The 13986-nt window shown below is 40.0% G+C and overlaps 2 protein-coding genes across 2 annotated transcripts; both read right to left on the minus strand.

The window, feature by feature from the left end:
* Positions 1-3653: 3653 nt before the first annotated feature.
* On the minus strand, positions 3654-4172 carry LOC141702682 (uncharacterized). Its single transcript, XM_074506315.1, has 2 exons — positions 4048-4172; positions 3654-3945 (listed from the first exon to the last, which is right to left on the minus strand). Exons 1-2 carry the CDS (start codon positions 4170-4172, stop codon positions 3654-3656), a joined length of 417 nt encoding a protein of 138 aa, XP_074362416.1.
* A 77-nt stretch (positions 4173-4249) lies between these two features.
* Positions 4250-5542, minus strand: LOC141702692 (uncharacterized). The gene is made up of 2 exons (XM_074506322.1): positions 4987-5542; positions 4250-4905 (listed from the first exon to the last, which is right to left on the minus strand). Exons 1-2 carry the CDS (start codon positions 5540-5542, stop codon positions 4250-4252), a joined length of 1212 nt encoding a protein of 403 aa, XP_074362423.1.
* Positions 5543-13986: the final 8444 nt, after the last annotated feature.

Raw genomic sequence — 13986 nt, forward strand, 5'->3', positions numbered from 1 at the left:
CACGTACTTAGAGATATAGATTTACATATCATATTCCAAAGACATTTATTAATCTAACATTTTATTGCAGAAAATAAAGATATAATAAATTACTAAAGAATAATCCATAGAATCATAATTAATAATTCAAATGTCACATAACATAAACATAATAGTGTTGTCTATAGGGCACGCACACTAACACGTGGACCCTCATGGGTGTCGGCCCTTCACGGGTGTCGTCCCTTCATGGGTATCTCCGTTTTATCATAAAGTATGGAGTGACCTACATGTTTACAACGACTTTTATAGTGCGAGTATACGCATTAAAGGTATTTGCACATGCTAATCAATGTTGTTCGACACCAAAGGGTCCTATCCGGGACTAAAAAGCGAGCATTTATCACCCCCTAACCTTCGTCAAGGTTAATTATAGGGTGAAAGCTGCTAATAGGCCCTAATCGGGGCTAATCGGCCCTAATCGGGGCTAATCGACCCTAATCGAGGCTAAAAAGGGAATAATTGGCCTTAATCGAGGCTAATTTGTCTTAATCAGGACTAATCTTCATGCATAAGACAATAATTATCCCTAATTTATACTAATCACGTGAGTGAATCGGTTAAACGGCTCTAACCGGGGCTAATTTCATCACATGAGTCATTAATTCCCCATGATTCGGATTAATTACGCGTAATATACACTAATCGGCCCTAATCGAGGCTTAATCTTAAAATCCTGAAAATTTAATTTTTTTTTTCTATTTTTCACTATTTTTTGCAATTTTTTTTATAAATTTTCGCAGCGGGGTCGTCGAGGCTCTGCGGGACCTCCTGCTGTAGGAAGTCCTGCTTGGCCACATGGCCTCTTTTGTGGCTTGCTCGGCCACAAGAGGTCGGCCACCTCCTGGTCGGCTAGGGGCAGGTCCTCCTGTCCCTTGTTGGCCAGGGATGTTTGCTCCAATTTTTTTTTTAAAACCTTCTACTTAGACTCAAGCCCTTTGTGCACTTTTCTAGGCACTTTTCTAGGCTCTTCTCACTCTTGGTTATCCATGGATTTAATCTCATGGTTGCCCTAGAGTTCCTCGTGGTTCTGCTACGCTTGTTTCAGTGAATGTTCCGTACTCATTCTATCGAACGTTCTGTACTCGTTCTACTCAACGTTCTGTACTATATTGAACTTGTTCCATAAGAAATCTTTTACTTCATTGAACTTGTCCAAACTTTCTTTGTAGGATGTTCTGTACTCCAACAAACTCGTTCTCGTAGACGTTCTAGTCTTCAAGAAACTTAGTTCCGCTGGGAGTTATCGTTTCCAAGAAATTTCTAAGAGACTTCACATGAGGGTCCCGGAAGAACTTTAGAAGGCCTCAGGGCTCTCCTATAGAGGCTCCTGGTCGGCCTCAAGGATTCAATTTTAGCCTGGTTGTCTAGGCTTGGTCTTAGTAGGCCTCAGGGCCACTCTCAGGGTGGTTTGGTCGACCGGGAGGAAAAGTACTCTGAATTTATCATGGTGAACGCTTTGATCTTCACGGAACTTATTTCTGTGAACCCTCTGATCTTCACGGAACTTGTTCACGCTGACGTTCTGAACTTGGCTAGTCGGATAGGGCTAGCCTTAATGGGTCTTGGGGCCCTCCGGGATCTCCTACAGAGGCTCTTGGTCGGCCATAAGGCCTTAATTTATTGGATGGTCGGCCAAGGCTAGTCTTACGTTCCTCTTATTTCAGCTGCTGAGGCTCTTGACACCAAGGCCAACAAGAGCGATGCTGTCACGGGAAGAATGCCTCGGGATGCAGCAAAACAGGCGAACCGTGTCCCTAAGATTCTTGCTTTCCTTGAAACGTCTTGATCTGGCCAGAAGAGGACCAAAAACTTCGAAGGGAGTGCAAGGATCCCTAGGGAACCTTAATGGGGCATCTCCACCAATAACTCAGTGTTCGGCAGTCCGGGTCTAGCCCTCGAGTGGTCGATGAACCGTGTTACTCCTGCCGACCTTCTGCATGTCTCATCTGGAGACAAACTTCTTGAGGACGAGATGTTGGGGGCTCATGCCTTGTACCAGGTATACTTCAACTTGTATAAACTTTTTGTTTAAGTGCACTCTTTTAGAATTTGAAGAAATTTCACAAGAATCACCCCTTCAGGGGGCCCTGCTCGGCCAAAGGGCCTTGTTTTATGCTGGTCCGCCTAGGCCTCGTGCTTGGGGACTCGGCCCTTCCGACTTCAAATTTTTATAACTTTTTTCTATGTTCTCCTTGTCAAGCCAATGCTTAATTCGCCGCGTACTCCACTCAGAGTATAAAGATGAGAAGTGACTATGCAGCGCTGCAGACCTCAATAAACAAGATGAAGGTCTCTTCGGATGAGTGGGAGTTCAAATCCCATGAAGAAGAGGACAATATTGCTACCTTAGAAGGTCTTTTCAAACGAATGTGAGTTCAAATCCCATGAAAAAGAGGACAATATTGCTACCTTAGAAAGGAAGTGCGCTAAGGTGGAGGAGAAAAGGAAGATGGAGTGGAAAGACCTTGTGGACTCCTAACACAGATCTTCGTCGTTCACTAGGATAATGGATGAGCACAACGATGAGATGCACCTTGTTAACCTTGCTCTAGGTTGGAAGAGGGGGTCAATGATACTCAAGGCTTATTTTTGGACGTTGTCGACCCGAGTCTCCTATCTTTCCCTTGGTCATTACCTGTTATGGACCATCCGGGAAGGCCTCCGGGTCCGTGCCCGAGACTCCCCATATACGGCCTCAATCCAGTTCCAGCCATGGGGTTTCCGGTTCTAAGGGCAAGGCCCCTTCGGGTAGCCCCAACTTTAAAGTAGCTCTTTACGGGAGAGTTAGGGAGCCGATTGCAGGGAGCAGCAGCTCCTTCTTAGTGGCAAGTTTGGACGAGGAGGATGAGGAAGAGGAGGGGGAGCAAGAAGGTCAGGGAGCGGGTAATGGTGAGGAAGAGGAGGACTCTTCTGAGGAGTGACTGTGATAGCCTTGTGCGGCTTTGATCGCCACACGTGGCTTTGTTTTTAGAACTTTTTTATTCGAACTATATTGGTTTGTAACCTATTGGTCCTTCGGGACTTAACTTGTGATCCTTCGGGATCTTTATTTATGCACTTCATTTGATTTCATTTCATAATTGTCTTTTATTTTCAGTATTTGGTCCTTCGTGACTTGCATTCTTTAGATGCTCGTACTTAATAAATTGGTAGACAAGATGATAGAAATAAACTTGCATAATAGATAATATCTCTGAGAAACAGGTTCAACCCTTACATAAGATGGTTTCGTCGACCTTATTTATAAACTTAATACTAAGTAATAGGAACACATCACCAATTTACTAAACATAATAAACCTTTAGCTTTGAAGCGTGCCAAGTGCGGGGCATTTCATCACCGTTCAGGGTCTCCAACTTGAAGGATCCTCGTCTTAATGTCTTTTTCACCTTATAAGGCCCTTCCCAGTTAGGGGCTAGCTTTCCTCTCTCCCCGACTCCCGATGCCTCAGTCTTCCTTAGAACCAAATCTCCTTGCTGAAAGAACCTTTCTTTAACCCTTCTATTATAATAGAGGGTGGCTCTTCGTTGATTCTCTACATTGCGGGCGTTGGCCTCATCTCTGACCTCGTCAATGATATCGAGAGCGAGCCTCATACCTTCTTCGTTGGTCTATGGATCATAAGCTTCAATCCTAGGGGATCCATGAGTGATCTCGAGGGGCTCCACGGCCTCCACTCCGTAAGCCAGCATAAATGGGGTAGCTTCAGTAGTCACTTTGTAGGTGGTACGATATGCCCATAGTATAGGCATCAACTCATCTGCCCAAGTGTTCCTTAAGCGTTCAACCATTTTCTTAAGTCCATCAAGGACGATTCTATTAGCAACTTTCGCCTTTCCGTTTGCTTGTGGGTGAGCAACTGAGGTGAAGTGGAGCTCTATATTGTTATCATCATAGTACTCTCTGAATTATGCATTATCAAATTATCGCCCATAATACGTAACAAGGATACGTGGGATCCAAAATAGGCATATAACATTCTCCTATTAGAATCAGTTAATTTGCTTGGTGCTTATCTTGGCTAGTTCCTTAACCTCAATCCACTTTGTGAAGTAGTCTATGGCTACCACAATGAACTTCTTCTGTTTCGATGCTACATAAAATGGTCCAAATATATCATTTCCCCCCATTGCAAAAGAGATGGGTGTGTTGATAGATGTAAGCCTCTCTGGGTTGTCATACTATCGGAGCATGCCTCTGGCACCTGTCACATTTCTTTACATAACCCTTTGCATCGGCTAGCATAGTTGGCCAGTAGAACCCTAATCGAATTATCTTGTGAGCGGGGGACCCTGCCTCCCAAGTGTTGCCCACAAATCTCTTCTTGGGTTTCTTTAAGCGCCTCATCTACTTCAAGAGGTCTTAAGCACTTCATATACAGAATGACAAAGGACTTTTTATAGAGAAGGCCTTCAGTCAACGAATATCTCAATGTTCTCACTGATAAATTGCGTGCCTCCTGGGCATCGTAGGGGGGCCACCCAGTCTCTAGGTGGGTTTTGATCGGGTATATCCAACAACTTTCCACACCAACCAGTGCTATCATATTTATGACATAAATAGTAGGGGTCTTCAGGACCTGAAAGTAGATACTTCTCGGATAATTCTCGATTTCAGACGAGGTGAACTGGAAAAGGGCATCCGTCGTAGTGTTCTCCTCTCTCAGAACATGTTTAGTGTACCATTTATCAAACCGAGCCAGTATTCCTTTCACGACTCTCAGGTACTTTGCCATAGTATCATCTTTTTCCTCAAACTCTCCATTAACTTGAGCAACTACAAGTCTTGAGTCTCCATATACCTTCAGGTTATTGGCCCTCACGGCTCTAGGCAAGCCTAAGGCGGCTATTAATGCTTTATATTCTGCTTCATTATTCATAGTTGGGAAGTCTAACTTCAAAGCATACTCAATCATGAACCCATCGGGGCTTTGCAAGACTACACCTGTACCACTAGATTTTATTTTGGACGCTCCGTCAAAATGGAGAACCCAATACTCTTTCAGAGTCGTGTCTTTATCCTTCTCTTTCTCTCCTCCTTCTGGGGTTACTCTCTCATGGCCCCCAACTTCTTGGTCATTAATGGTGCATTCGACCACGAAGTCTGCCAAGGCCTGAGGCTTGATGGTCGTTCGAGGCTGGTACTTGATGTAAAATTCTCCTAACTCAATTGCCCACTTGATGAGCCTTCCACCAGCCTTGGGGCTATGAAGAATGTTCCTCAAGGTTTGGTACATTAGGACTTTGATCTTGTGAGCCTGGAAGTATGGTCTCAACTTCCTCGAGGTTGTAATGAGAACAAGCGTGAACTTCTCTATGGTGTAGTAATTCAACTCTGCTCCATGGACCACCTTTCTTACATTGTATACATGTTTCTGGAGTTTCTGTTCTTCCTTTATGAGGACTGCACTCACGGCTTGTTCAAATACCGCTAGGTACAAATAAAGAGTGTCATCCGGACTTGGTTCAGCCAGCAACTGGAATTCATTCATGTACTTCATTAGCTGTTTAAAGGCCTCTTGGCTCTCAGTTGTCCATTCAAAGTTCTTCAACTTCTTAAGGGTTCTGAAAAAGAGCAAGCATTTGTCTCAAGACTTGGAGATGAACCTCCCTAGAGCTGCGATTCTTCCTGGTCAGCTTTTGGACGTCCTTGATGGAGCGTGGTGGCTCCATATCTAGGATGGCTTTGCTCTTATCGAGGTTGGCCTCTATTCCCCTATTAGAGACCATGTGACCCAAAAAAATTTCAGACCCAAAACCAAAAGTACACTTGGCGGTGTTTTAACAACATCTTGTGGTGCCTCAGTACTTCAAATGCCTCTCTGAGGTGACTAAAATGATCTGCCTTGCTTAGGCTTTTGACTAAAATGTCATCAACATAGGCCTCCATGGTCTTCCCAATTAGATGGGTAAATATCTTATTTACCAACCTTTGGTTAATAGCTCCTGCATTCTTAAGTTTAAAAGCCATAACAATATAACAAAACACACTAAAGTCAGTTATGAAAGATACCTTGGAGGTGTCATTCTTGTGCATTTTAATCTGATTATAACGACTGAAGCCATCCATAAAACTTAGCATCTCGTGTCCAGCGGTGGCATCGATCAGGGTATCAATCCTTGGTAGGGGTAGCAATCCTTGGGACAAGCATCATTCAATTTAATGAAGTCGATGCACATCCTCCACTTCCCATTGGCCTTCTTAATAATTATGGGATTGGCCAACCACTCAGGTAATTGCACTTCCTTAATGAATCTAGCTTTTAAGAGCTTCTCGACCTCCTGTTTATTGGCTTCCAGCCTATCAGGGGCATAAGTTCTCTTCTTCTGCTTCACAACCTTTCAAGTCGGGTTAACATTCAACATATGAGTTATAAGGTTCAGGTCAATTCCATGAATATCAGCTGCTGTCCAAGCAAACACATCACCATTCTCTTGTAGGAAAGTTGTCAATTGGCCCTTCAAGGGCTTGTCTAGAGATACCCCAATATACGTGACCTTCTTCAGGTCTAAGGGGTCTAGGGGCTTGTCCACTAGGACCCTTATAACAAGATAATTTTTGAACATCGGAGTGATAACCAGAGGATCATCCTGAGGAAATTTCAAACCTTCAAGGTCTTGGTCACCAAATTCAAGCGTCATCTCTGACTTGGAGTGCTTAGATGGTTCTCCAACTATGCTCATCACCTCTCTCATATACGCTTTTCGAGAGTTCCTTTTAGTCCCAGGTTTCGTAGGACCTCCTGAGACCATGTTAATTACTGGCCATCAGGGCTGTGGGTTGCGATCTCGGTCGTTACCCCTTAGATCTTTGTATCTTCGGTTTTTGTCTCTTTTTTGGCCTCCAGCCTCTTCACCTTTGGTAAAACGTCCGAATTTTCCCCTTCGGATCAAATACTTAATCTCATCCTTGAGTTGTCTACAGTAATCAGTATCATGACCAACCTCTTTGTGGTACCTATAGTATCGACACTTGTCTCTTTTCTCGGGGTCTCCCCTTAGTGGCTTTGACCATTTGAACTCTTTGTCCATCTCAATTTCTATAAAAAAATTGGCTCCTTGGAGCGTTCAACCGCGCATATTCAGTGAACCTTGGTTGCTGGTTCTTCTTAGAAGAGGAGGAGTTAGGGAATTTTCCAATTCGAGGATACTTGTCTTTGGCATCGTACTCCTGATCTGTCTTCCGCTTCTTGTTTCTAGCAGGTTCATTACTCACAGTTATCTTCTTTATACTTTCCTCCAGCTTGATATACTTTCCGGACCTATCCAGGAGCTGCCTTATGCTTTGAAGAGGGCGTTTGACCAGGGAAATCTTAAAGAACTTATCTCTAGTCCCTTACTATAGGGCTATCATACCTACCTTATCATCAAGATTAGGGACCTTTGAAGCCTCCTTCATGAATCGGTTCAAGTAGTCTCTCAGGGACTCTTTTGCTTCTTGGACTATGCCCATGAGGGAAGCTGAACTCTTCTCACGTACTCTGCCACTAATAAATTGCTTGATAAAATCTTGGCTCAAGTACTTAAAGGATTTAACAGATTTTGGGGGCAGGCGGCCACACCACCTTTGAGCCATACCCGATAGGGTCTGAGGAAAAGTCCGACACTTAATAGCGTCATTCACGGGTTGTAACAATAGGGCGTTAGAGAACATCCTGACATGATTAGCAGGGTCTTCAGTACCATATTATGCTTTGAGGGTGAGCATCTTAAACTTCCTTGAGATGCAAGCATTTATTATCTCATTAGTGAATGGTGGGTTTGGATCATCAGGATCTCCTAGGGGCATAAGATCACTTGGATCAGCCCTTGGGGCAAAATCCCTTCTTGGTATTGGACTATCCAGGTCTATGATTGGAGGAAGATCTCTCCGCCTCATAGCAAGTGGGGGTCTTGGGGTCAGGTACGCCTCTAGGTCACGCTTCAGCCTTTGGATCTTAGCTTCATGAGCCCTGATCATCTCCTGGACATCTTGGGGATTCGTCCCTTGGGTGATCCTAGGCCGCTGGTTGGTACTAGGCACCGGCTCTTTACCAGCAATCCTCATCCTTGGAGCGACCTCCTCGTCCGATAATTCATAGTCTATTAGAATAGGGTCCAGAAAAATCTCGATCCTCTGGGGTAAGAGGCAAGCCACGTATGTATTGGGGCGTCCGCCCTTGTGCTTCACTCCAATTAGAGTGTCCACTTCATCCAACCTCAGGGTATAAATGTATCCCATAAGAGGGGTTAATGGTCACGATCGTCGAGTACTCATACCCAACGGGTTGAGGGTTCACAGGTGCATATAGCTGCTGAAATTAGGGATTCATCCCTTGAGAAGCCGGGGGATTCGTCCCTTATGGCTGAGCCTCAGTTTCCCCTACCAGGGTTCCTCCTTGAGTAGAGGGATGGAGGAATAAGTTGAGTGCGGTGTTACTTCTATCACTGATGCGATTGTTCATGATGGGATATGAGTGTCTGTTCCACTATTGTTTCTGCTCCGTGTGTTCACCATGGTTGTTGTAGTCTTCCCACAGACGGAGCTAAATGTTATGAAATAAAAACTAGAGTGCGTTAGTAATTAATGCTAGGGTTTGTGAGCTTCGAGCTTTAATGGCTGCTCTCGCGTTCGGGACTATCGGTCCTTGAAAGATGCCTACGTATCTATGTGTAGTAGAGAATCAAGCCAAAAACGTAGTTCTTGGTTGAGGGGTAGAGCCCTTTATATAGAGGTGAGTCTAGGGTTAGACTTCCGTTGGGAGACTTGGTGAACAATTCTCCAACTTAGATGGCGATTAGGAGTCCTTTAAGGGAAGGAACTCTAGAACCTTCTGTGTAGGATTTTGAGTCTGTTTAGGACACATGTCTCTGCTCTTCCCGCCGTATTGGGGCTGGTCCGTGAATAGCTTGTGTTCGTGGACCTTATCGACCTCTGCTGGTGGGCCTTGTCTACATGGGCCGTCTTGAGTCTGCTACGAGCTCGGACTAGACAGGTCTGTATTGGACTTCAGACAAGAAGCACAAGTATAATTAATGTGACATTTAATTTATCTTTAGGATATATTTTCTATTCATATCATTATTTATCTTATTACACAAAAATAATATATAGGCGTATTTAAATAAAATAAAGTATATTGCTCGTGAAGGGTGAAGTACCAAGTTACCTTTTTTAAGCACAAAAACCACAATACCCATCAGAATACCGATTGGTGCTGGAAGCAACCAAAATGCCCACGTAATATGCATGTGCGTCATGCGTATTCAGAACACGCAGAAGTGTGATGCGTAGTCTGCTTAAATACATAAAAATTCTCTTTTAGGGAAAAAATATTATGCATTGTACCAGTGCGTATAAATAATAAGCATAACAGTACCAGACCACACTATATCTGTACTCCTATTATTCTATTGTTACTGCTATTCTGAATTATAATTAAACTCTATTTCTATACCACAAATCGGATAAATTATGAATGTTGTCATCAATTTCCTTTTCTTCATAAGGTAATTATGTTTTACTTATTTCGTAAATTTAAATTTATGTTCAGAATGGCTTCTTCGAATGTTAATTATGTATGTGGATAGTTATATTATGGTGGTAATATTGTTCATGATAACGTAATTGGTATTTCATATGATGGAAATGTTGTTGCCTGTGTGAAGTTGAACTTTGGTTTCAAATATGAAGAGCTTGTGAATGTTGTTTACTAAAAACCCAACATATATTTGAATATATTTAGATTAAGGGTATCACACCGATTCTATAATCACGTGACAAATAAATATGGAGTTCTTTTACTTTTTGATGATGATAATTTAAAGTACATATTTGAATCTTTGGATAGTTCATGTAACACCCCAAAATCCGGGGTCCGGGATCTGGGTTGTCACGAGTTCCATTTCCAATAATAACACTAAATCTTAAATTAACAACTAACTACTACATGCAGCTTTATGGGGGAATTTCTCTTCTTAGTAGTGACCCCCCAATATACACACACCAACAAGTTATGGTTCTAGAGAGGAAACCGAAGAAGTACAAGTGATATGATCCAAAAATTTTAAATTATTGCAACTCAAAATGATTTTTGAATAAGTTTACATGTTCCTTGCCATTATATTACATGATTCATAATTATACATAAGTCTGGTACACCAAAAGTTTAAAGCCTAGCTTATTGGTAATTCCTACCTCAGTTATAGCAACATCAACGTCTATAAGAAACTGTGGAACGTTTCCTATCCATCTATGAATTGGGAGCTTGGTCATATTCATCTTGTCTAGCTGTTGATGTGTGACAAATAAAATAAAACAAGGGTGAGCAACACAGCCCACCAAAATAACATATAACTGATCAACAGTATACAGAACATTTTTATAGTATTTCTGAAAGTCTTAATCCTGCAAATTTGAACTAAGTTCATTATCTTAACACGAAGAAGTGGCAATATATTTCAATATATATACCTTTCACAATCTCTGAAATCCTCTGTTATGGATAATGAAACAGAGTTCCAATATATTTTAAAAGATAAAGTTACAAGTTACTTCAATATACATCTTTTCGTAATCATTGAAAATTTCTTTTATACATGTATGAACATAGTTTAAAAATATAAACTGTATAATACAACGTTACAAGGTGATCTCATATTTCTAACCTTGTCTTAACATTTTTCTGAAAATCATTGCCATGCATAAGGTAACATTATCTTGATATATGTTCAAAGGGGAAGTTACTAGATACTTCAATATATATATATATATAAATATATATATATATATCTTTATCATAACTCTTTGGAAATATCTGTTATGTAAAGTATAAACATAGTTGAATCCCAATAAATTTTGGAAGAAGGAAACCTCTGGAATAAACCACGATACCTTGTTGATCTGGAAATGTATCATTCACTTTACTTTTCTACTAGTAGAAGGACGGATTCCTTTTTCGGTCATCACCCTGGCCGCATTAGGACCTTATGCTGGACTGTCGCACAACCTCTTACGCTTTGATGGACTGTCCCACAACCTCTTACACTTTGGTGGACTGTCCCACAACCTCTTACCCTTATCCGGACACACTAGGTGTCGGGCACTTTCAGTTCCTTGAAGAATCCAAGCTTTATAACAAGAACCGAAATTAATCGCCATACCCCGAGCGTATATTAGCTCGTTGGTAGGTAAAATATTTTTATAAAATTACTTCTAGATATTTTGGAAAAGTATTTACGAATGTGGGTTGACTGGTAGCAACACAAAAACTTATTACTGGGAAATTCACCAATATTTCCCAAGCGGTGCTTGTTAATGGATTTAACTTGCTTAATGACTTACTTCCCAAATGATGGGTAAGTAATCAAAACCTCTCTTTCTCTATCTATTCAGCAACTTCGTTGTGACTATAAAATACAACACTGAGCAAGATCCCCCATATTTTGAGCGATTATTAAATCACCTTTGTAAAAGAAGATTTAAATTTAAAAACGGGGTTTGGGATCCTGTCTTTACTTTTAAAACCATCTGATAAGGTTCGAAAATATTTTTTGAAAACATTTAAGGTAAAGTTGATTTAAGTAATATAAATTATTTGTCAATCTCATTTACAAATTTTTAAAGAATATTTGAATAATATTCCTTAAATAATTATTGATTAAAAAATATATTTAACTAAAATAATCAGAGTTTAAAAGTCTTTAAATAATTATTCCTGAGTAAAATCTATACTCGAATTATCAAAATAATATTCAATAATAATAATAGATCATAATTAAAATATTAAAAGATTATCCGAAATAATATTCACTTGTTAGCAATTAGAGCACAAAACCCAATGAAAAGCTCCATTAAGTAAAAAAATCGGATCCCTACCGCAGGATCTATGTATAATGATTGGATGATTATGGAGAATAGAATCATGTACCTTAATAAAGCTTTCTGTATGATAATAATGGAATTCCTTAGCTTGATGAATCACAACAACCCTCCTTGCAAAGATCTTCTCTCTAAAGATATCCACACGAATATACGATCGTCCAACGATCACCGGAGGCGGTACTAGCCGAATAGATTGCCTCTTTCTCTCTCTCTTTCTCTAGCCTCTCTAAAACGTAGAGCTGCTAGGGTTTTTCTCAAAAATGAATATATGACCAGTAACCCTAAAACTATACATCATAATGTATACATAGGGGAGACATATATTAAGGCTTAACTCTAAACCTAATGGGCTTCTAAAAACCCATTATGATTTCGGGTTTTGATTACTATTAAATTCGAATTCTAATATATATAATTAATCAAGTTTCACTTAATTAATTTAATAATTAAATTTAAATTAATATTAATAAAATATTTAAATTCATAATTTAAAAAACACTTTGCTTAAACGTTCATTGTGTGTGACCCTTTAGGTTATTATTACGTTGGCCATAATTTTATTTTCTAACAATAAAATTATAAATAATGAGTGACATCTAGTAATACATCATTGCTACCCAAGTAATAATAATATTCGGTGATTCAATTAAACCTTTCATGAATAATGTACAATGTAATATAATCCCTTCAGCCTTATATTATATATTAAACTCGAGACATGCATTGTGTCATCCCCTGTTAACGTTTAATCCTTGTTTCCTTGATCAATGAGTAAAATATTAAACAAATCAGTATTTGAGCACGACCATGCATTTTATAGTCTTACTCAATCAAGAGGCCAAAAATATCACTTCTTAATATAGGAGGGTTAAATCCTATCTAGATCTTTCATATTTCTAATACGATTCATAATATACCCAATGTCTACTTTTATTATTACCCGGTCAAGGATAACTTTCAATAGTATCAAAGTGTATTAATTCTCGTATAGAAATATAATGACTTCAGGTCTAAGGACCAATACATCATCATCACTATGAGATTAACTTATAACACTATAAACATGTAGTATCTCACAACGGGTCAATCCAGCACCATGTATCTAATACATATGCCTGTGTTTTAACTTTAGTATCACCATACCTATGATCAATGATATGTGATCAACAGTCAACAAACACACTAGTCTCAATGTATTTATTATTGTCCCTTAACAATAATACTTGACTAGGGACCTTGAGGAATATAAATATTATTCTCACAATCTCATTTCTAAGTCACGTACTTAGAGATATAGATTTACATATCAAATTCCAAGGACATTTATTAATCTAACATTTTATCATAAAAAATAAAGATATAATAAATTACTAAAGAATAATCCATAGAATTATAAGTAATAATTCAAATGTCACATAACATAAATATAATAGTGTTGTCTCTAGGGTTCACACACTAACACGTGGACCTTGACGACCTCTACTGGTGAGCCTTGTCTACATGGGTCATCTTGAGTCTGCTACGAGCTCGGACTAGACATGTCTGTACTGGACTTCGGACAAGAAGCCCGAGTGTAATTAATGTGACATTTAATGTGTGTTTAGGATATATTTTCTATCCATATAGTTCCCCCCAACTTCCAGGAATACTGCTCGAGTTTTAGCGACCAAGATTCTCGTTGACTTTTGGGTCAATTTGACACTCTGGTTAATTCAAAATTCGACTAGGATTCAACCCTAATCGACGAGGATTTTCATCCACTTATGGGTAATTTTGACACTCTAGTGAATTGAAAATTCGACCAGGATTCTGCCCTTAATCGACGAGGATTCTCATCGACTTATGGCTCATTTTGACAATCTGGCCGATTGAAAATTTTAGTGAAAGTTATAATGGTCTTTTCACGACTTGGGATACTTTTGGCCCTTCTCGGTTATCGGCCCTTAGTGGGTGTCGACCCTTCACGGGTATCGAACCTTCATGGGTATGGTATGTAAATCAAGAGATTTATGGTTTAATCCGTAGAATTAGAAAGATATCTTTATCCGTAGAATCATAAATTATATCATAAAGATATATTTT

This window comes from Apium graveolens, chromosome 2, assembly GCF_009905375.1.
Source record: "Apium graveolens cultivar Ventura chromosome 2, ASM990537v1, whole genome shotgun sequence".
Lineage (NCBI taxonomy): Eukaryota > Viridiplantae > Streptophyta > Magnoliopsida > Apiales > Apiaceae > Apium > Apium graveolens.